The sequence below is a fragment of the Aspergillus clavatus genome, genomic scaffold, assembly GCF_000002715.2.
Source record: "Aspergillus clavatus NRRL 1 1099423829806 genomic scaffold, whole genome shotgun sequence".
In the NCBI taxonomy this organism is placed as follows: domain Eukaryota; kingdom Fungi; phylum Ascomycota; class Eurotiomycetes; order Eurotiales; family Aspergillaceae; genus Aspergillus; species Aspergillus clavatus.
This window is the reverse complement of record NW_001517093.1, coordinates 1850401-1870840: the sequence shown is the minus strand read 5'-3', so window position 1 is coordinate 1870840 and position 20440 is coordinate 1850401. Positions and strand designations below refer to the sequence as shown.

Here is a 20440-nt window from a genome sequence, read left to right as displayed (position 1 = left end):
CATTTCGATGAGCGTATGGCTTCCACGGGGCTCTCACTTTAAATGTCTGAGGAACTATGAAGAAGGTAGTAGGGATTGTCTATTGTATCTAACTATCTCTAATTCTCGTTTACTCTACGAAAGGACCGAATGTCGAGTCAATTCATTCCCTGCAAAGACCCTTGGACGACAGTCTTCAGTCTCACTAAGGGTCGTTATTCTCCTTCATTGCCTGTCTTCCCGTATATGTACACATTAAGTCAATCATTACTTATAGCAGTAAAATGGAAACAAGTGAAGACAAAGGAAGAGAAAGAAAAGGGGGCGCGACAAGCCACCTGAAACAGAGTAATCATGTACTTGGATATGGTATCAGTACTTGTACATCAAGAAGGGAGGGGGAATAAAAATAGATTCACATGAAGGGGGGAAAATATATGATATATGTCCATCGAAAGGGGGAAAGGAAATTAATACTTCGGACGTCTCAATGGGTGAGCTTCTGTGTTTCTGCGAAGACAAGTCAGTTTGATTTCTTCCCCAGCAGGTTTTCGGACTGGGTACTCACAGAACGTATTCGTCCAGACTCACTACCTTGGGATCGCTGAAAAGCAGGTAGAAGTACTTCAGCGTCTCCGCCAGCCAGAAGGACTCCATGGTGTCACGCATCTTGGAGGTCTCAAGCGTGACATCGTGGATGGCAGAGTGGGCGAGCTCAGTGCGCGTATACTTGGAAATAGCCTGGAACATCTCCCAGCCCTTCTCGCGCCAGTAGTCATCGCCCGTGATGCGGAACATGTAGAACACGGACTCAATGGCCTCCGGGCGCAGGAGGTACGCCCGGTTCACAATGAGCGTCACTCCCGGAGGCAGACGCTCGCTGAGGATCCGCGACGTGACATATTGATCGTGGGGAGCCTTTTCAGCTTCCGGGTCCTTCTTCACCTCCTGCTCATCGGGGTTGATGAGATCATCCGTGGTCTCTGAATCTGCGATCACGCGCCACCTGCCAACCGAGCCGCGCCGGTGGATTGGGGTGGTTGACCGTTTGTCCTTCTTCTCCTCTTTGGCATTCTTCGCTGCTGCAATCCGCTTCTCCTCGTTGGGGTCCAGTGCGTTCCAATACACTGTTTCGTTCCAGGCACACGGCTCGCCCTTGGGGCAAGGGACGAGGAGAGAGTTGTCTGGCATGATGCCTGTTTTGGTGGCTCCGTAGGCCCAGATACAACCGTTTGTCAATTGAGCGGCGACTTCCAGATCCTGCTCGAGCCCGAACACTTTGGCTCCGAGGGCGAACATTCCGCCCGCGAAGCAGCTCAGGTGAGTCGCTTCGTACGCCACGGAAACGCTATCGGGAACCTGGTCCGCCAGAGGGTGCGTCAGGGTCATGGTGCTCAGGAATCGGATATCGTGATCGTCCTTGACCATGGGTCGGAAGAGAAGATGCTCGCGCGCCGACTCCATGGCTTTCTTGTACATCGCGGGATATTGCTCGTTGAGCCCACCCAGGATCATGTACTCTTTAGGCAGGTATTCGTATGTGGAATCACCACGACTGCCGAGTCCGAACTTGTGCTTGGGAGAAAGGGGGGTATTGAGGCCGCTTGTGCAGTCCATATCGGCGAATGTCTCATAGATCGCAGGACTGGCGCTTGCGTCGGAGCTCTTGTCGATAGTATCATAAGTGGCCGGCTGGGCATCAACATGTTGGTTTCCAGCATTGCGTCGCTGGAGGAAATTCGTATAGCTCTTCGCATCAGTGGGCAACGGCCGCGCTTTTTGAGCTGCAGCAGGCGTGGGTACAGACGAGGGCACAGAAGACGACGGCGATGGCAACGCGGAGGAAGATGAGGGCGAAAGCGAGGATGGTGTGGAGGTCGACAAAGATGCGGATGATGAAGGGGAGGACGAGGTGTGAGATGGATCATCCCGGGGAAGTTCATGATTGAGCTGCGGCGTAGAAACCCTGCATCCCGACGCATCAATCTTCAGAGGCCACAGACCGGGAATCCTGGTTCGGCCCTGCAGTTTCTCCAGCTCGTTTGTGATCCGTGCAATGGCATCGTAGTACTTGTCTTGCTTTGTCAACTGCGCCAGCCGGGTGAATTCAACGGAGAGCGAACCGATCTCTGCCAGGGTGGTGTCGACATCGGCTAGATGGGGTTCAGCCGTATACTCTCTGTCATGCCGCACATTAGCCACAGCCTCCGACCCATAGAACGAGCCCAGACTTACGGGGTCCATTTGTAGAACATGGTCGGCATGCGATTGGGCGTATCGAACGCACCCATGACAACCTCGGCCAACTCCACAGCCTTGTCAAGAAGCACATCGTACTTGTGCCCGGAGATGTCGTAGGCGCCCAGCAGCCCACCCAAATAGCGGATGACGGTCTCGAACACAGGCAGCTCCTCTCTCTTGCTCGTGGTAAAATCGATCTTCTTGACGTGGTCCACAGCAATGGCGAACTCCTCCTTGAGATCCATGATCCAGAGGGTATCCAAGGAATCCACCAGGGTCGCGGCCCAGCCCATGAAGGGGTCCCGGAACCCGCCGCGCAGGGGCTTCAGCTCGTCGTGGCCCATCGCGGAAGCCTTGTAGCCGTTCCAGGCATGTTCGAAGGCCGCCCTGATGCTGGACAGCCGCTTCATGCGCTGGATCTTATCCGACGCCGTCTCGTCCTTGAAGGCCGCCTGCACCCTGGGCAGTGGCTTGGACTGCCCGGTCGGCAACTTGATCAGGTGCTCCGGCGCAACAGGGAACCGCTCTGGCGTCTGCTTCCAGCGGGGTGTCGGCTGATTTGTCTCGGGGAGGTCCACCTTCATTCGTGCTCGGCCGTGGTAACTCAGTTCGGACTTGGCCGCCGTTCCTTGCGAGTCTCCTGTCGCCTGTTTGTTGTCGGTCGAGGAGATCGCGGCCTGGCTCGCGGAGGAGCCATCTTGCGACGGTTCCTGGCCATTGCTGCTGGATGCGGCATCTGGGAAAGCCTTGGTATCAGGGACGGCGGGCGTTTCTGGTTCTTGCGAGGATGGTGAGTCGGATTTGGCGTTGGGAGCAGCAGCAGGCGGAGATTCAGGGGCGGCCGGCGGCGGCGGCGGAGGAGGAGGAGGAGGATGCTGGGGGTATGTTTTAGGTAGATCGCCTGACGCGGGAACGCTCACCGTACTGGCGGGAGCATCGTGGGATCGAAAGAAATGAATGAAGATGAGAACGAAGATGACGGCAAAGACCAGCGAGACCCGATAGCGACGGGCTCGAAACATGATAGGCGACGGATCTGAAAGAGAAGGGAAAATAAACGAGGTGGTCAAACGAGGGACTGGATTTGGGAGTCAAAAAAAAAAAAAAAAAAAAAAAAAACGAATGACAAGAAGAATTATTAGAATGATCACGAGACCCTTTTTTTATTTCTATTTTTTCAGGAGACTCAAGTCAAGAGAAGAAGAAGAAGAAGAAGAAATGAGCTGTGAGGGTCAGCTCACTCATATCATCCTACAGCGAGACGAAGATGAAGATGAAGATGAAGATGAAGATGAAGGACCACCGATACTCCCACTGGACTTCTTCTAGTTCCAGAGAGGAAGTTGTCTCACACCGTAGACTAGGACGGTCGATTAGTCCCTAGACCACTACCACCACCACTACTAACGCTACTCCGTACATCATCTAACTATCTCGACTCCCGGTTTTTTTCATCGGTGGACGCAAGGAGTGGAAACTGGAAAGGAAGCGAAACCAAACGTCAAGAACCCGCCAACACCAGCAGAGTAGTAGATAGTATCAGGGCAGTCTCATCCAAACCTCCTACTGTGTACATCTATCTGTCTACTTGTCCCATGGGAAGAGTCTCGATCTCCGTGATCAACCCAGAGATCAGAGTCCAGACTTCTTGGGGATACTTGGCTTGGGAAAGTCACACAAATCATATTATTATTCCTTACTACTCGTTATCCACTACTAGTCTACTACTAGACTTCTTCATGTCTTTCCTTACAGGGGTAACTAGTAACCAGTAACTACTCCGGAGGACTTCGACTAGACAGGAATCGTAAGACGCACTGCTGGGTCGGTTTGATGAGCTGATAATGATATTGATGGATTGATGGGTCCTGCAAACCACTGCCGACTCATGATTCGCCCAGCACTATTTATATCCAGGGGTAATCTCCATTCATGATGGATCCTTATTATTACCTAGTTGTAGAACTTGTAGTAGACTAGTACTAGTAACTACTAACTACTAGGAGCATTGGGTCTTCTGAAGGATTACTATATTCATCTCCAGCACAGGAAGTATTTTCCAGATTCCAGTACACCAATCAATACCTTAAGTCTATAACATGCAATATTCCAATTCAATTGCAGCCAGAAAAAAAAAAAAATAACACGCCTATAATCCAACCGCGGTGCGCCCTCGTCCATCCTGATTCACCCGCTGGAATTGCTGGATCAACCCCAACACCCCCGCTCCCCCCGCGATGGCATCGGCGTTCTCCCCTCCCGCGCCTGCGTCCTCATCGTCCGTGTCGCCCGTGAGGTTCATCCGCCACGAATCTTCCAAGTTGCTGTCGCTGGCGCCGACCCCGCCCCCGCTGGATCCACCAGGAGGAGCAGGAGCACCGGCAGCCGATCGCGCAGAACCGTTCCGGTTCGGCGCGCTAGGCGACTCGTCGTCATCCAGAATGGCCCCGGAGATGGGAGGGGCCGCTCGCGATGATCGGTATCGGGAGAAGGCGGTGCGATGCGCGGTTCGAAACCCGGAAGCGGACGGCTGATGATGCGGATCCAGGAGCATGGACGGCGCAGGAGATCCGTGATCGGCTAGCCCGGTCGGACCGAAGCGCGAAGGGCCAAAGGTCGATTGCTGACCCGCGAAGGGGCGAGCCTGCGGTGGGTCGGCCCGGTCGCCGAGGTGGCCCAGGTCCATCGCCGAGGGCGATCCCAGCGTAGGGAAGGCCGGGGGTGGGTGGAACTGTCGTTTGGTCGAAGGATGGGCGCCGCGGGGGTTGGCGCCGTAGTTGTCAAGGAACCCGTAGTAGGAAGCCAGCATCTTACCATCCTTGGTAGCGAAGTAGTCCGCTCGGAGATCCTGCCGGGCGGGTTCTCGTCGATCCCCCTGAGTGATCACATTCGTCCCCTTCTTGAAATCGAAGACCGCAAACGAGCAGAGATACCCCATGCCGTCCACATGCACAGTGAACTCCCGGAAGAAGTCGATCAGCCGATCGCTGCACCTGGGCAAACTGAACCACAGGATGAACGGCGTGAAGATCATGCTCAGGATCTCCTCCAGGAAGATCACGATTTTCATCTGGTACAACTCGGCAAATTCCCTTCGCACCTCATCGCTATGCAGCCGCCCTTTCCACTGGCTCGGGAAATAGTGGGTGTAGTTGATCACCTCAAGCAAGGCATACTCCGGATCGAAGACATTGGTCTCTTCCGGAACCATGCCCCGAGCGACAGCCCAGACGGATCCGAACACGCCCAGATAGAACAGAACAGTCCGATCATGGGTGATTTCGAACCCCAAAAAGAGCTCCGGATCCACAACCGATGCCAGAGCGAGTACTGAGGCCAAAGCCCCCGAGACGAACGCCACAAACCCCGCGACCTGCACAGTCTTGTCCTTGGGGAATTGGTCCACGTAGCGGCTCGCAAACGGGTAGGACATGTTGATGCGTCGTTCGAATAGATGCCAAAGTTCGTTGAACTCGCGAAACTTCCATTCGGCCAGCGGGGTGTACTGGCGCGATCCGATCTGGGAGGGATTCTTCTTGTATTCATTAAAGTAGCGAAAGAAATAATGCATCATGAAATAGACCACAATAAACGGGGCTACGAAGATATTCATAAACCCGGCAAAAATGAATCGCCGTCGTAGGCCCTCGCTCAGCGCCTTTCGATGGGTATCCTTCAGGAACAGAGTTCGAACCTGGCCTTGTTCATTGAAAACATAATCCATAATGCAGAGATTGAGGTTCCACTCCAGTGTCTGCGAGAATAACGGCCGGTTCCGAAGGAAAGGAATGGGCAGCGTCAGGTCAAGTATGTCCTTGTTCACCAGCGCAATGAGATAATTCTCCTTGCGCATCAAGCGATTGGCAATATCGTGGGCATCCATTCGCTGCTTGGATTGACTGCCCATGAATTTACGGTGTCTCGCAGAGACCGCACCGGCCGTTGCAGGATTGGCATCCCTGAGTGTCATCAACCGGCTAACAACCTCTTGCCACGAAATGGTCTGGATATCGGTATCGGAGACTCCAAGAAGATAGTGGTAGAAATCATGCATGTGTTTGAGCCTTCGGATTCCCAATAAACACTGAAACGCCTTTCCAATCCAGAAAAATGTGAGTAACCAAAGCAGAAAGGTCGATGATAGAGACATTTTCGTGGTACACCTGTCTACCAGGATGTCGTCTAATGTCTTGCTGCCGCGAACTTTGTGGTAGTTGACGCAGTTTGTGAGAAAGGTGCTGAATCCCACAACAAACGCGAAGGTTCTGGTAATGGTGTCAGTAATGCGTACGGAAGCAGAATCATAAGACATACAAGAGGCTCAGAACCCGGGTTAGCAGGATCGACCAGATTCCATTCCCAAGAAAATATGAGTAGACCTCCTTCAGAAAGTTATCCAGATTGTCAACGTTTGCCCACATCCACATCGCCTTCTCTTTCGGATCGACCGTATTCAGATTGGGTTGTCCAAGCGACCACTTAACCCCGGGAGGACGCCTCCGGCTGGCATTGTGCAGCGGTTGTTGGTCTCTAGCGGCTCTCCAGCGAGCTTGATCACCTTGCGATGAGGGCCCAGGAAGAGAAGGTTGTATTTCGTGGGGTGAAAGGGGACGCGGTGGCGGGGGCAGGCGCGATTTCAGATCCTCATCGTCATGATGTCCTTCGACGAGCAGAGAAGCGGGAACATCGTCATCATCGCCATACTCAAAGTCTTGACCAGGCGAAGCGGCTTGCATCCACCGTGGACGGCTGTTCTTGCGTCGACGGGAAGTTGATTTGGAGGGACCCTCTGAAGGGACTCTGTGGTGACTCTCCCTCGCCAGGAACGCATCGTCGGGGCTGGGAAGCTCGCTTTGATCGGCGTCGACCATGGCATCCTGGAGTTCATGATCGGTATAATGCCCTCCGTGCCCATCCTCCAAAGTGAGCCCCGCGCGCTCTTCCACGTCCGAAGAATCTGAATCGGCGTCGTTTTGTCGGATCGCCTCGTAAACGGATGGCGAGTTGTTTGGGGGAAGGAAGCGGGACAAGATGTTTGATGTCATCATCTTGATTTTACGTATCTAGTCGTCGAACCGCATATGGGACAAGGAGAGACTGTAACAGAGAAATTTCAGCACATCGCAGCGGCTCGCAAGACAGATTCTCTCAAATCAGTTACAGGCCATTCGACACGCACAATCCGAGGTGTGTTGTGATACACAAATGGGAGAAATCTGATACGAAGAACAGCAATATGGAGATCAGATACAAGGCAAGATCGGAGATATCAGAGCTGAGTCTATATATGAGAGATCAGATCTTTAACTTGAACGAAGAGCTAAGTGGTCTTGGAAGAGTATCTCGATGGTGGTCGTTTGACCATTGCATATCTGATGACCCAGTCTCCCTTCACGATAAGCTACCTATGATGCAGGCGGTAAGGAGACCAAGTGCTCCACTCCACATGCTAGCAGCATTGAGTGCCTGAGGCGCTAGATCAGCTGACTATCAGAGTTATATCAGCTACACGTGATATTCTCTTGGCCGCTCAACAACTGATCTTCCGAATCCCGACTCTCTGACGACACGAGTCAGGACTTCAGGACAGCATGGAAGACCCATTCGTTCAATAGTCGATTGGTTGCTGATTGGTCATGGAAGAAGCGCTGGTTTCCTTCTAGATGATCTGGTTTATGTGGGGTGCAGTACTACGTACAAGATACCTCGGTGCGTTCAGACTCAGTGCCCTGATTCCCAGGGTCAGTCGAATTATGGTCATCCCAGAGGCTACACGGCACACACTGGTCTGAATTCTTATCTTTTTGATCTTTTCGTCAACAATGAGGTTCGTCAGCAAGCAAGCGTGGACCGACACAGAGCCATCATCGTCACTCATCAGAGCTTCAGGCTGGGATGTGCGTTCAATGGATACTGTTAGTTGACGAATACATTAGTCTAGAGCAAATCCCGAACTACAGCGGATGGTCTCTGACTCGTAAGGCTTCGATGACAAAATCTGGATACCCTTGTCAGAGACACATATGACATTGATAGCAGATGACTCTTGAGGTTTCGAAGATCGGACTAGAGTGAGAACAAAGAAATATATCCGGCGGTCAAACGGCTAGACCGAGACCTCTGACTCGGGTGAGAGCTGAGATGGGGATACAATCACCGGATTCGGTCCCATTAATGTAGCGATGATACTATTGCCGTCTCAGCTTTGTCGTCAGTAGGTTCAATAGTTGTCGATGAACTAATTTTCTATGTAGATAGACCAAGCATCCCCCAGATACATACATAGATCGGGAAATTCTCCGGTTTTAGAGCTCAAAAGCAGGCAATGAGACAGATCTAGATCGTGACGATTCAACTTTTTGAGCACTTCTCTCTCCAAGTGCTCTACTGATCAGACCTGAATACAGGGCTTCTCAGCCCAGGATTAACTCCGATGAAAAGCCTTCTTTACGTGCTAAAGGAAGAGGAATCTATATGATCAGACTTATTACTTCATGGATCGGAACCGTTGTACCACCTAACACTACTTGAGGAGCCTCAATATGTGGTAGGTAGGTAACGAGGTATTCCTTCCGTATCTCGTTGCTCGAAGAATAATACCTAACCGAATTTTACCGGACTATCCGAACTTCATCCGGCCTAGAAGTCGGATACGACTATTTACTCCTTACAATTCCATATACACCATGAAGGTGTTTCAAAAGTCAGAGATAGTAACCCAGAATTTGGAATGATCAGCATTTTATTTGAGTATCGTAGCTACTTGGATTACAGCCACAATTATCAATACTGTTGGTCGTCCAGGTCCAGATCTCAGCAACCATAGAGTTCATAAGGTAGGTACCTCAAAGGTATCAACTGGGTATTTACCTTACCTGACCTAAGCACCTGGGCACAGAGGATCTACAACCGTTGTAGGTAGGTAGTACTGCGTAGATACAGTCAGGGTGTCAAGTCTCCATTAGTTGTTGCTTTTTTCCAATTCGATTATAGTATAACGACTAGGTAGCTATATACTAGATAGTTGATACTCACAAGGAGTAGAACCACAGCAGATCCTATCATCTTCTACAAGGACTCTGTAAAACTCTAGGTTCTCTCTCTCTCTCTCTCTCACACACACACACACATACCCAATGATATCACGGTATGGCTTTTTGTCGTACCAACGGACCGTTTCTCCAGACTTTCCCTTTCCCACCACCACTTAGTAATTACTACTACTACTACTACTACTACTACTACTACGACGACGGCTACGGCTACTGCTGCTACTAACTACTAGGTAGTAGGTACTCTTCTTCATCTCCCGGGCTAACATACCCCCCCCGAGCCCCCCCCCTCCTCTCCCCAATTATGCTTCTTTCAGCACTGACTTCCTGATGATAATCTGGTCCTGATTGAAGGCTCTGGCCACTACCTACACTTCTTATTCCAAAAAGCCTTTCTTCTTCCAACTCTCATTTCGATCCGCTTTGCCCTCTGCCACCCGCGCATACCCCCCTCTCCCCTGAAAAACTGACATTTTGTGAATCGCGCCGGACCTTACCCTTTCGTCGCTCGATCGCCCAACGCCCGCATCTCAACTCGTCAGTCTCGAACCGAATGTGCGACGCTACTCAGAATCTCCCGGTCGGACTCCATGCGTTCATTTAGCGATTTATTGGACGAAAAAGGCCCTCAATTGTTTGAGGACGGTTGCGCAGCTCTAGTTGGGTTTCAGCGTGCTGCAAGGTAATACTCTGGAGAGCAAAGAAACTTTCCTCCCTTTCTCTGCCTCTTGTGTGTGTGTGTGCGTGTGTATGTGTATATGCGGGTGTGTGCTGGTCGTCGTTTGCGTATTGTACGTTTCGTAGCGACCTCGTTTGGAGTGTGCCCGCTGCCGTCGTTTTCCATTGTGCGTTGCTGGCAAAATGGACTCGGAAGGTTCAAGTTCGAACGGGTTCAAGCGGAACTCTGCCCACCACAGCATCTACAGTCGCCCCGTTGAACGACGTGCCAGCAAGAAGTCGTCCTCTAAGGACCGTCATGGCATGGTCTACCCCGATAGCTTCAGAGAGACGAGTATTCGGACCGTGACGCCGGATTCCTCCTCCGAGACACGCAATCATTCACCCTCATCCGAAGCCGAGAATTTGTCTGGAAGTGCAGCCCCCTCGCCTCGTGCAGCGTACAAATCGAGGGCGCCCGACCCTGAGTCTCGTCGCGATTTCCACCCTTATTACTCCGCCGGAGACGAAGATGATGTTCAAGTGGAGTCACGGAGCCAGCGGGCGCGATCTCGCACCACAACTTTAGACGATCAGCGCAGTGAGATTTCTCCGAATTCTTTCTTGACACGAACTCGAACTCGCCTCGGCTCCATAAACACCACCTCGCCTCAGCCTAAACAGTCGGAGGATCAAACCTCCATCGGTTTCCCGTCGATACAACCGGCTCCGTATTTCAGCCAGACCTTTGGCCGTCAACGTTTGAGTCGGAACCTGGGGAGCTCAAATTCGGTGACCGGCCTGGCGACAAGTCCGGTTTCTCCATCCTTATCAAGTACCGATGCATCCAAAGTTCTACAATTGATGAAGACTACCTCCGGAAGGATGCATGGGATTCTATCATTCCGGACGTCCTCAACGACCGCTTGGACGTCAGGCTACTGCGCAATCAATGTTGCAACCGGCAGTTTAATATACCAGGCTAAAGGAGAACCCGCATTGGCAAAGACGTTGATCCCTGACCTGCGTGGTTGCCAAGTCCGCTCGCTTGTTGATGCCGAATCTCGAGCCAATTACCTCAAAGTGTCTACGTTTACATCAGGCTTAGGAATCGAATTGAAGCCTCACGTGAGCGAAACATTCGACTCCTGGCTCGCAGCCTTGCTGTGCTGGCAACCGATCCGACCCAAGGGGGTGCAGAACAAGATGACGAAACCTCAATCGGTGGCTATCGGCGACCGTCATCTCATCGACCGTCGGCGAAACTCCGAGAGCACCGTCCAGAAAGAAGCAGCCATCATCAAGGTCGGCAAGATGCTTCTCTGGGATCGACCGAGCGCGTCGGGAGTACGGCCCAATTCCGGTCGCCGCGTTTCTACATATCGGCAACAAAGGGCCCTGTCTTCGTCATGGCAAAAAGTCAGCTGCACCCTGCAGGAGAATGGTGCTTTCAAACTCTTCACCGAATCGGATATCACACTAGTCACCTGCATTCAATTGTCCCAGCTGTCGCGATGTTCGGTGCAGCAGTTGAATGAGTCAGTTCTGGAGGATGAATTCTGCATCGCCATCTTTCCTCAATATGCGGCGCATCCCGCCTCGGGGTTGACCCGTCCGGTGTATCTTGCGCTCGAGAGCCGGGTGCTTTTCGAAGTCTGGTTCGTTCTTCTGCGCGCTTTCACGATTCCCGAACTCTATGGGCCGGAGATACCGGTGGACGAAAACCAAGCTAGCAACATGGACTCAGGCGATTCGAGCTTTCCACCTACGAGAGATCTGTTCCGGATCGAAAGGATGCTCTGTGTACGAGTAACCGAGGCCAAATTAATCCGTGACAGAACCTCAGAGGAGACAGCAAGAAGCCGAAAGCAGTCAAGATCTCATAGCAATTCGCTTCCGGCGCCGGCTATCAGCGATTATTACACGGAACTTCTTCTCGACGGCGAGATTCGGGCTAAAACTGCAGTCAAGTATCGGACGTCGAATCCTTTCTGGCGTGAGGACTTCATCTTCCAGGATCTGCCGCCTGTTCTATCGCAAGTCAAGATACTCGTCAAAACGATCAACCCCGCCCAGAAGGATTGGACTCTCATCGCGCATGGCTCTTACGCATTAAACCAGGAGACGAGTGGGATGCATGGGTTAGATGATGTTGAGCTCTCGTCCCATGATCCCACATACGGACGGGTGGAGATACGGTTGGACGACTTGGAGTCGGGCGTGGAAACGGAGAAATGGTGGACAATATTCGATGGCAGGGACCAGTCTGTAGGTGAAATGCTCATGAGAGCTCGGATGGAGGAGACGGTCGTCTTGATGTCGCACGAATACATGCCCATGTCCGAGATACTGCATTCCTTCACCAACGGACTCACCATCAACATGGCTCAGATCATTTCTTCTGAACTCAACCAGCTGGCTGAGGCGCTCCTCAACATCTACCAGGTCTCGGGCCAGACTGTTGAGTGGATTTCTGCTTTGGTCGAGGATGAGATTGACGGAGTTCACAAGGAATCGACTACAAACAGACTCAGATATACCACAAGAATTCACTCCAACGATTCTAGGGAATCGGCCCAGGATCGAGAAGTTCTTGTCAGAGATCTGGGACGAACGGCCACTGTCGAGGCAAATCTACTCTTCCGAGGAAATTCCCTGCTGACCAAAGCCCTCGACTTGCATATGCGCCGGCTGGGGAAGGAGTATCTAGAAGAAACAATAGGCGAGCGCCTTCGCGAAATCGATGAAAGCGATCCTGACTGCGAAGTCGACCCGTCACGGGTACATCGTGCGGACGACCTCGAGCGCAACTGGAGAAGCCTCATCGCCCTCACGACAAGTGTTTGGAAGTCGATTGCCAGTTCCGCATCCCGCTGCCCTCCAGAATTGCGACTAATTTTCCGACATATCAGGGCCTGTGCAGAAGATCGATATGGTGATTTCCTGCGAACCGTGACCTATAGCAGTGTTTCCGGTTTCTTATTCTTGCGGTTCTTCTGTCCTGCAATTTTGAACCCTAAGCTCTTTGGATTACTGAAAGACCACCCTCGCCCTCGTGCTCAACGGACATTGACCCTGATCGCGAAAGCTTTGCAAGGCCTTGCCAATATGACGACGTTCGGCAGCAAAGAGCCTTGGATGGAGCCGATGAACAAATTCTTGGTCGGCAGTCGTCTCGAGTTCAGACAGTTCGTCGATTCAATCTGCGCGATTCCTGCGGACCGTCCCACTCCCATCGTCACACCGTCGTATGCCACTCCTATTCAGATTCTGAATCGACTACCTCATACTTCCCGCGAGGGCTTTCCCAGCCTTCCTTTCCTCATTGATCACGGAAGGAGTTTCGCCAATTTAATAAGGATCTGGCTTGAGGGTGCACCTGGGAAGCTTGCCGGGTTAGAAGAAATCGACCCAGCAATTCAGAAGTTCCATGAGATGGCCTATCGCCTCAACCAACGAACCAAGGACTGTTTAAGTAAGGCTGAACAGGCTGAGCGTCCGAATGGCACTCTCGAAGTGAAGTGGGAAGAACTGGTAGATTCTATGGAACGATCGGCGACATTCTACGAGGAAAGTTCGAAACCGACAACACCAGCGACGGAGACAGCCGTGCCAGCGCCGGCCTCTGTTACGGGAAACCACAGGAATTCTATAGGCTACTTTGTTTCTCGGCCGTCACTACCTCGACGGTCTACAGATCACAGCCCCGATGCTGAAGCTGAAACCCCTCCAAGCTCCTCATCAGCCACTTGGGACCAGAGCCGTGTGCCTTTTTCAATGCCGCGGTGGTCAGACACACGAGACAGCACTGGCAGTTCGAAGAACTCGTCCACTTACTCACTTGAATATTCTGACATGTCGAAAGCGCGCCGAGCCAGCGTCACTAAAGAGACGTCGACAAGCAAGTATCGATTCTTCGACTTCGTCCCCGCTTCGTCGAGGCGAAAAGCCAAGGAGCGGGAGAATACTCAACAACATTCCCGCGAAGAACTGCGCAATGAGCTCTGATGTGGACAAAGTCGTCTCTGCTCCATTGGTTCCTTGTTAGTCTGCTTCTTCTTCGACATTGCAGCGATCATGGCAAACACACGGCGACATGACATTTCCTTCCGACGGTTGCTCTTCCGACAAATCTCCTAGGCTTCTCTTCGACAGTCCGCTTGGTTTTTAGTTTCTATTTACCAGAGACGGCAAGTCGGAAAGGTCATCTCTTTATAGCAGGAAAGATCTGACGTGAGCCCAGCCTTTGCATCTTCTCTGGTGTATATTCATTTTCTGTTTCATCTCATGTCTAACCCATCGATCCCATGTGTTCATGATCTGACGCTCTGCCCCTTCTCCGAATCTCCTATTCGAACCCTGATCCCTTGTTTTCTTTCTTCCTCTTCTTCTTTTTCTTCTTTTGAATAGCATTTGTCACGGTGTTGATACCCTGCTCTGATAGCTGTTTTTTTGGATGGAAATTGTTTGTGTGGCCTCCATCTTGTTCCGACTGCTAACGGACAGAAAGGGTTTTCCCTGGACTTCTTTTCCACGGTGCAAAACAATTATTGTTGTTGTTGTTCTTGTTCTTGTTGTTCTTGTCGTCGTTGTTTTTGACTTCGTTTATGTACATAACTTTTTTTTTCTTGTCCTTCTCCTATTCTTGTTCAAACCTGCCCTGCATAGATGAAATGAAGACTGCTCATTTGACGTGTCTCACTTGAGCCAATTATGGAGAGCTCGCCTGGATCTAGTATCTATCTACAGAGTAACTAAGTACAGATTGTGTGTTTTGATAACTCATGCACAACTTCGGGTTTCAGGCTTCGGGCTTCGCTCACGCTAATATAGTACAGGTACAATGATAAAGTATACACACAACTGCAACAAATACACAGCATAGCTAATGAAACCAACCAACCAACCAAACTCTAGGGAACCCCTCAAAGCTAGATACAAATGCCCAATTTTGCTTTTTTTTTTCATCTTGGCCTGCGGCTGCGGCCTCACATCCACAAACAGATCTTGCCGCTGGCGGTCCCGCCCGCGATCCAGTTTTTGCTGCGGTGGAATACGGCCACGGCAGGGACGGCGGTGATGCCGTCGCCTCCGAGCTGGGCGAGCTGGTCGCCGGAGCTGCTGTAGACGTCGACGAATCGGTTCATGTTGCCGATGCAGAAGCGCTGGATGTGGGATTGCGGGTTTGCTTGCCATTGGGGGCGGAGGCTGGGTTTATATTAGTTCTTGGACTATGGGGTGTGGTGTGTAATGAGAAGAAATGGGACGGGGGAAGGGGAAAGGGGGGGTGGGCGAGCTTACATCGTTACCCATCGTCCTGTTTGGCAGTTATGGCGGACGACGGTGTCCGGTTTCATTTCGGCGTCTGAGAGTGTGTGTCCCTGTTCCCAGGAGGCGATGCCCTTTGCGCCGAAGTCGTAGATCTTCAGGGAGTCGTCGTAGGAGGAGGTCGCGACCTGGCCGGCGCTGTTGAAGGCAGCGTGGGAGACGGAGAGGCGGGAGAGGTGCTCGCCGACGGGAAGCGGGTCGTCGTGGGAGAGCTTGCGGAGGTCCCAGAGGCGCATGGTGCGGTCGAGGCTGGCGGTTGCGAAGAAGTGCGGGTGCGTCGGGTAGAGGGAGAAGCCGCCGATTTTCTTCTCGGAGAGCTGCCAGGTGGCGACGGCGGTGCGGCGCGAGGCGCGCGTGTCGTAGCGGCCGAAGGCGCCGTCGAGCGTCGTCCAGTAGAGCGTGTTCGGGTCGTCGGCGGCCATGTCGATGCCGGAGATGGGGACATCGTCGGATGGCGAGTCCGGCGCGTATGTCTCCACGGAGGTGGTCTTCTCCAGGTCCAGTTCGCGGATGGAGCTGTCGTAGCTGGCGGTGTACAGATGTGTGGGCTTGGAAGGGTGGATGTGCATGGAGCTGATGGTTCGGGTGTGTGGTTTGAGGGTCGTCAGGACCGGGTCTGGGTCGTCATCGTCCTCCTGCTCCTCCTCGTCGCCGTCTTCGTGCTTGATGCTGGAGACGGGCCTCTCTTGCGAGGCGTCTAGAACGCCGAGGTTGCCCATCTTGTCGCCGGCGAAGATCAGCGGCTTCGCCTCCGAGGGATGGAATGTCATGGTGTAGATTCTCTCGGGAGTCACCTTGATACCTGTACCATTATTGCTTCATGTTAGCATAACCCTCCCAAAAAACCAATCAACTGACAACAACTCTGGCACCCCAAGGACGGAAAAAAACGAACGGTTCGGCTCCCACGCCTCCCACAACTGCAACCCACTCACCTCCTCCCTCAGTCTCTTCAACTCCTTATCCGCCGTCTTCTCAATGTCCTCATCGCCAAAGGTCCGCTGGTACGGCATCGCCACCCCCTTCGTGACCACATCCACCCCAATCAGCCCATCCGCACTCAGCTTCTGCCCCGACACAAGCATCTCGCTGAACGAGAACGCATCCGACTTGCGCACCCGCTTAGCCCGCTCCGCCTGCTGCACCGCCTCGTAGTGCTCCTCCGCCTTGCGCTTCGCGACCTCGCTCTCCGCCGCGATGCCTCTCAGCCGCGACGACATGCGGCGCGCCACGGGCGCCTCACCTTCCTTCTTGATCTTCTTGGGTGCGGGTTTCTTCTTCGGCTTCGTTTGGCTCACGGGTGAGCTGCGCGCCAGCTTGGGCGGGAAGATGCCGGATGACTGGGCGTCCAGGGTGAGCTTCTTGAGCAGCGCATCGCGCTCGGCGATGTTGGCGAGCCGCTGCTTTTCGAACTCTGAGAGCTCGGTGCTGTCGGTGCCCATGATGGCTGGTTCTTTTGGGCTGCTTTGGATGGTTAGTAGAGGTCCAAAGGGGAGAGAAACGGTGGCTTTTCAGGTCATATCGCTCTTGATGAAAGCCGCGGATTCATCTGAAGAACGCGTGCTGCAGCGTCGCGCTGTCACGTGGTTTAATGGGAAATTGAATGTCGGTTGATGAAGGCTTTCAGATGAACTACGAACAATTGCAAAATTCCCCTTTTGTTCAGACTAAATAACAATGATCATAATATGAAGCAAGCGAAGGAATAATATACATATATTTCTCTGATACGGTTGAATGAAGACGTTGCACCCCAGAAAAACTAGTTCCTACCGCGTAGTCCATAAATCTACAGAGTACATTAAATTTCTCTCCAACCCTCATGACAACATCAGTCCGGCTGCGGATTCGCAACAACCCAACGCTATACGCCGAACCATATAAGATGTCAAGACGCATTTCCCGCGCCTGCCTAGCACTGGCAACGCATACCTCCCCCGTCCCATTCCTCTACCAGACCCGAACCCTCACCGCGCTGCGATGCTCCATAAAATGGACCCATCCCCGACAATGCCGATCGACGTCCAACACTTCCTCCACCCCGGAGCAAAATCTCGATGAAAGTGAAGAACATCCCGGAAAAACCGAGGGGTCAGATGGTCACACACCTTCCGGAACGGCAGACTCTGCCACCCAGGCCCAGGCACCGAGCGATGCCAGCCCCAGAGTCCGGAAGAGTTATCTGCAAAGACGTGCAGCGGCGGCAGCGGCGGCGTCTTCACCCTCGCAACCGCCTGCTCCCAGCCCACGGGCCACGTCCAAGCCGCGCTCGAGCACCAAGCCGCTGACGATGACGCGGACCGAGAAGAAGGCGTTCAGCGATCTGCTGGAGCAGCTGGGCGTGGACGAGAGCGGTGCGGGGGCGCTGGGGACGGCGACGGCAACGCCAACGGCACCGGCGGGCCCGCAGAAGCCGGCGCTGAGCGAGGAGGACCGCGTGGAGATGACACAGGTCTCGGCGATCTTTGACTCGGTGCTTGCGGATATCCGGAAGAGAAAGCAGCGGTCTGCGCGGAAGGCGGAGAGTGCTGTGGCCGGTGCGTCGGCGGATGGGCTGGCGGCGAGCGCAACGCCTGGGGCGGAGACGCAACGTCAGCAGGGCCAGGGCGAGGAGCTTGGCTCAGACGGTGTGGGTACCTTAGGCCTGCGCAGCGATGACCCCGTGTCTCTGGAACGAGCCATCCAGTTGACCGTGCAGCGGGAATCGGCGAAGATCGAAGCCGCCCTGCGCGCAGCGATCGACGACGGCCGAGGTGACGTCGGGATCTGGGATGTCTGCAAGGAGCGTATCTTCTCCCTGCTCCAATATCTCGAGAATAACCGGGTATCCGAGAGCAGCAGCGACCCGGCCGCAACGCCGGCGCAGTCGCAATCGCAATCGCAATCGCCATCGCCATCGCCCAGCAGCCCACTCGACATCCCCGAATCCGTGCCCGTCGAAGCCGTCGTCACGGCGCTCTACCCAAAGGTCCTCCTAATCGCGTTCCAGCTGCTGAACTCGCATTTCCCGGGCTCGCCGCTGATCAGCCAGTTCCGGTTGACGATCAAGTCGCACGGCCGGACGTCGGCGGTGCTGGGGAGTTCGACCGGTCTGTACAACGAGCTGGTCTACTTCTACTGGCGCGGCTGCAATGATCTCCCCAGCGTCGTGTCGCTGCTGGAGGAGATGGAGGTGACAGGCGTGGAGCCGGATGAGCGCACGTGTGGACTGCTCAGGGCAATTACCGAGCAGCGGGAGCGAGACCTCAGGCACCACTGGAAACGGGTGCGTGAGGAAAACCAGGGCTCCAGGCGGGATCCGTGGTGGGATCTAGCGCCGAATCGGAAAGCCGTGCGCGAGCTGTTTGGGCCGGATGGGTGGTTGCAGCGGTTGGAGACGCGGGTGCAAGAGCTTGCAGGGCGACGGGATTTCTTGTAGAGCTGGGTTCTGTTTATATGGATAGAGACTCGGGGATAAATCGTCTCTGGTCATTCCAAACATGAGTGAAGGAAGGTTGGATATAGTTATATGTAATATACAAGTACATGTGCGAGACTTCATAGTACGACAAATACAATGAACCCTTTACTTTTTGTCCGTTCAACCGTTCCCCCGAGTTCCAATTCTTAGTCAAAGACCACTAGATTTTCAAACCCCAGCTCCTGCCCAGTCCAACCGCAGTCGACCCCATGAAGCCCAGACACTGCTTGATGCCGGTGATCTTGTCCCCGATGTACTTGTTATCCTCAACCCGGCGCTCGACAAATGCCTCTGTGGCGGAGAGTTCCGGGCTCGAATCCTTGGTCATGACGACTTCGGCGCTGGCGTAGATGGCGGAGATGGATAGCCGTTTGGTGTACCATGAGGCATCGACGGAGGTGTCGCCGGCGAGATTGAGGATATCGGAGGATAGAGCGTGGAGCTCGGACAGGGAGAGGGGGATATTTCCCGCGAGGGACATGGTCGCCAGAGCCTGTGTAGTCAGTACAATTTCCGTCCAATAGGCTCTATGGCCGTAGAGAGAGACAGAGAGAGAGAGAGAGAGAGAAGGGGAAGAGAGAAAAAAAAAAGGCAAGATAGAATGTGTTCAGGGTTGCGGGAAGGGAACTTGTGACATACCCCCTGCCACTGATGTTTGATATCCGCGTTCATACGCAACCGCTCCATAATGAGTATCTTGGTCTTCTCTTCGACCGACAACACCCTTCCCTCGCGCGCATACTTCTCGAACAATCCATCCTCAACTTTTCCCCGCAGCAGACCACGGCGACTTGCCAGCCAGAACAGAATGAGATCGAATTCGCCGCGCGGGAGCAGCTGCACGGAGACGTCGAGGAAGCCGGCGTCACGCGCACCCAGCGTCAGCGCTTCGGGGGTGAAGCCGTGCTTGGGAACATGGTTGAGTGCGGCGGAGAGGATGGTGGTCTGCGAGTTGGTGTATTCATGGGGGGGCAGCTCGGGGTGGTGCTCCGAATGGTAGGACTTTCTGGGTGGCGGAGGGTAGGATCGTGGTGTTTGCGCCTGGATTGATGGGCGGATTGAGCGGCGCGAGGAGCTGTGGATGTGGTATAGTCGGCGAGACTGCAGGGCGATGCAGGAGGTCTGGATGGGGCGAGAAGCGAGGTGAACGGAGGAGGAGCGGAGGGAGGAGATTGCTGTTGAACAGCGGGAGAGAGGGATTGACTGAGCCATTGGTTTTTCTCTGTGTGTATGTGAGTATAGGTAGCTGGATATGGATAGACTGATAGTCTGGAGGTTGATGGGAAGGAATAATTTGAAGGTGAATTTGTCGGGCCAGCCGGAGTGGAAGGAATCTCGGTATAAGCGGTGGTCTGAGCTGGGCCGAGCCAAATGATCAAACCATCCCGTATCAATGATAATAATAATAATGGGGACGTAGCAGATGGGGATATTTTTATTTTTATTATTGTTATTGAGAATGTTTAGTTAGTTCGTGGTACAAGAGGAGGACTGATTATTTGACTGAGTATCATGCTGGTCCATGGTCTTCTATGTGGTGTTGGTATTCAACCGACATATATACATACAGAGTATGTATATATATTGATCAACCATCCGTGAGCAGCTTGAGAAACATTATTTCCAATTGGACTATCTTAAGCAGAGAGCCTCTTCTGTCATATACTTCTATAGACCAACTCAATGGCTCTACTACTACTATCCCACATCATCGTCGGTAGAG

The 20440-nt window shown here is 53.2% G+C and overlaps 6 protein-coding genes across 6 annotated transcripts, besides 14 other annotated features; 2 read left to right on the top strand and 4 right to left on the bottom strand.

The window, feature by feature from the left end:
• Positions 1–543: 543 nt before the first annotated feature.
• Positions 544–3242, bottom strand: ACLA_085610 (class I alpha-mannosidase 1A; the record flags this gene model as incomplete). The annotated part of the gene is made up of 2 exons (XM_001268290.1): positions 544–2158; positions 2215–3242. 2 exons carry the CDS (start codon positions 3240–3242, stop codon positions 544–546), a joined length of 2643 nt encoding a protein of 880 aa, XP_001268291.1.
• Positions 3243–3313: 71 nt separating this feature from the next.
• Positions 3314–3339: a microsatellite.
• Positions 3315–3339: a microsatellite.
• Positions 3340–3416: 77 nt separating this feature from the next.
• Positions 3417–3438: a microsatellite.
• A 46-nt stretch (positions 3439–3484) lies between these two features.
• Positions 3485–3517: a microsatellite.
• An 852-nt stretch (positions 3518–4369) lies between these two features.
• On the bottom strand, positions 4370–7268 carry atgI (autophagy protein ATG9; the record flags this gene model as incomplete). Its single annotated transcript, XM_001268289.1, has 2 exons — positions 4370–6485; positions 6535–7268. The coding sequence occupies 2 exons, from the start codon at positions 7266–7268 to the stop codon at positions 4370–4372; spliced, it is 2850 nt and encodes a 949-aa protein (XP_001268290.1).
• A 2047-nt stretch (positions 7269–9315) lies between these two features.
• Positions 9316–9335: a microsatellite.
• A 100-nt stretch (positions 9336–9435) lies between these two features.
• Positions 9436–9504: a microsatellite.
• Positions 9437–9468: a microsatellite.
• A 497-nt stretch (positions 9505–10001) lies between the features above and the next one.
• Positions 10002–10043: a microsatellite.
• Positions 10044–10133: 90 nt separating this feature from the next.
• Positions 10134–13937, top strand: ACLA_085590 (GTPase-activating protein BUD2; the record flags this gene model as incomplete). Its single annotated transcript, XM_001268288.1, has 1 exon — positions 10134–13937. One exon carries the CDS (start codon positions 10134–10136, stop codon positions 13935–13937), a length of 3804 nt encoding a protein of 1267 aa, XP_001268289.1.
• A 368-nt stretch (positions 13938–14305) lies between these two features.
• Positions 14306–14331: a microsatellite.
• A 145-nt stretch (positions 14332–14476) lies between these two features.
• Positions 14477–14527: a microsatellite.
• A 390-nt stretch (positions 14528–14917) lies between these two features.
• On the bottom strand, positions 14918–16699 carry ACLA_085580 (WD domain protein; the record flags this gene model as incomplete). Its single annotated transcript, XM_001268287.1, has 3 exons — positions 14918–15137; positions 15231–16059; positions 16153–16699. 3 exons carry the CDS (start codon positions 16697–16699, stop codon positions 14918–14920), a joined length of 1596 nt encoding a protein of 531 aa, XP_001268288.1.
• Positions 16700–17079: 380 nt separating this feature from the next.
• On the top strand, positions 17080–18675 carry ACLA_085570 (uncharacterized protein; the record flags this gene model as incomplete). Its single annotated transcript, XM_001268286.1, has 1 exon — positions 17080–18675. The coding sequence occupies one exon, from the start codon at positions 17080–17082 to the stop codon at positions 18673–18675; it is 1596 nt and encodes a 531-aa protein (XP_001268287.1).
• Positions 18120–18157: a microsatellite.
• Positions 18125–18158: a microsatellite.
• A 202-nt stretch (positions 18676–18877) lies between the features above and the next one.
• Positions 18878–19929, bottom strand: ACLA_085560 (uncharacterized protein; the record flags this gene model as incomplete). Its single annotated transcript, XM_001268285.1, has 2 exons — positions 18878–19210; positions 19357–19929. 2 exons carry the CDS (start codon positions 19927–19929, stop codon positions 18878–18880), a joined length of 906 nt encoding a protein of 301 aa, XP_001268286.1.
• Positions 19255–19298: a microsatellite.
• Positions 19256–19285: a microsatellite.
• Positions 19930–20440: the final 511 nt, after the last annotated feature.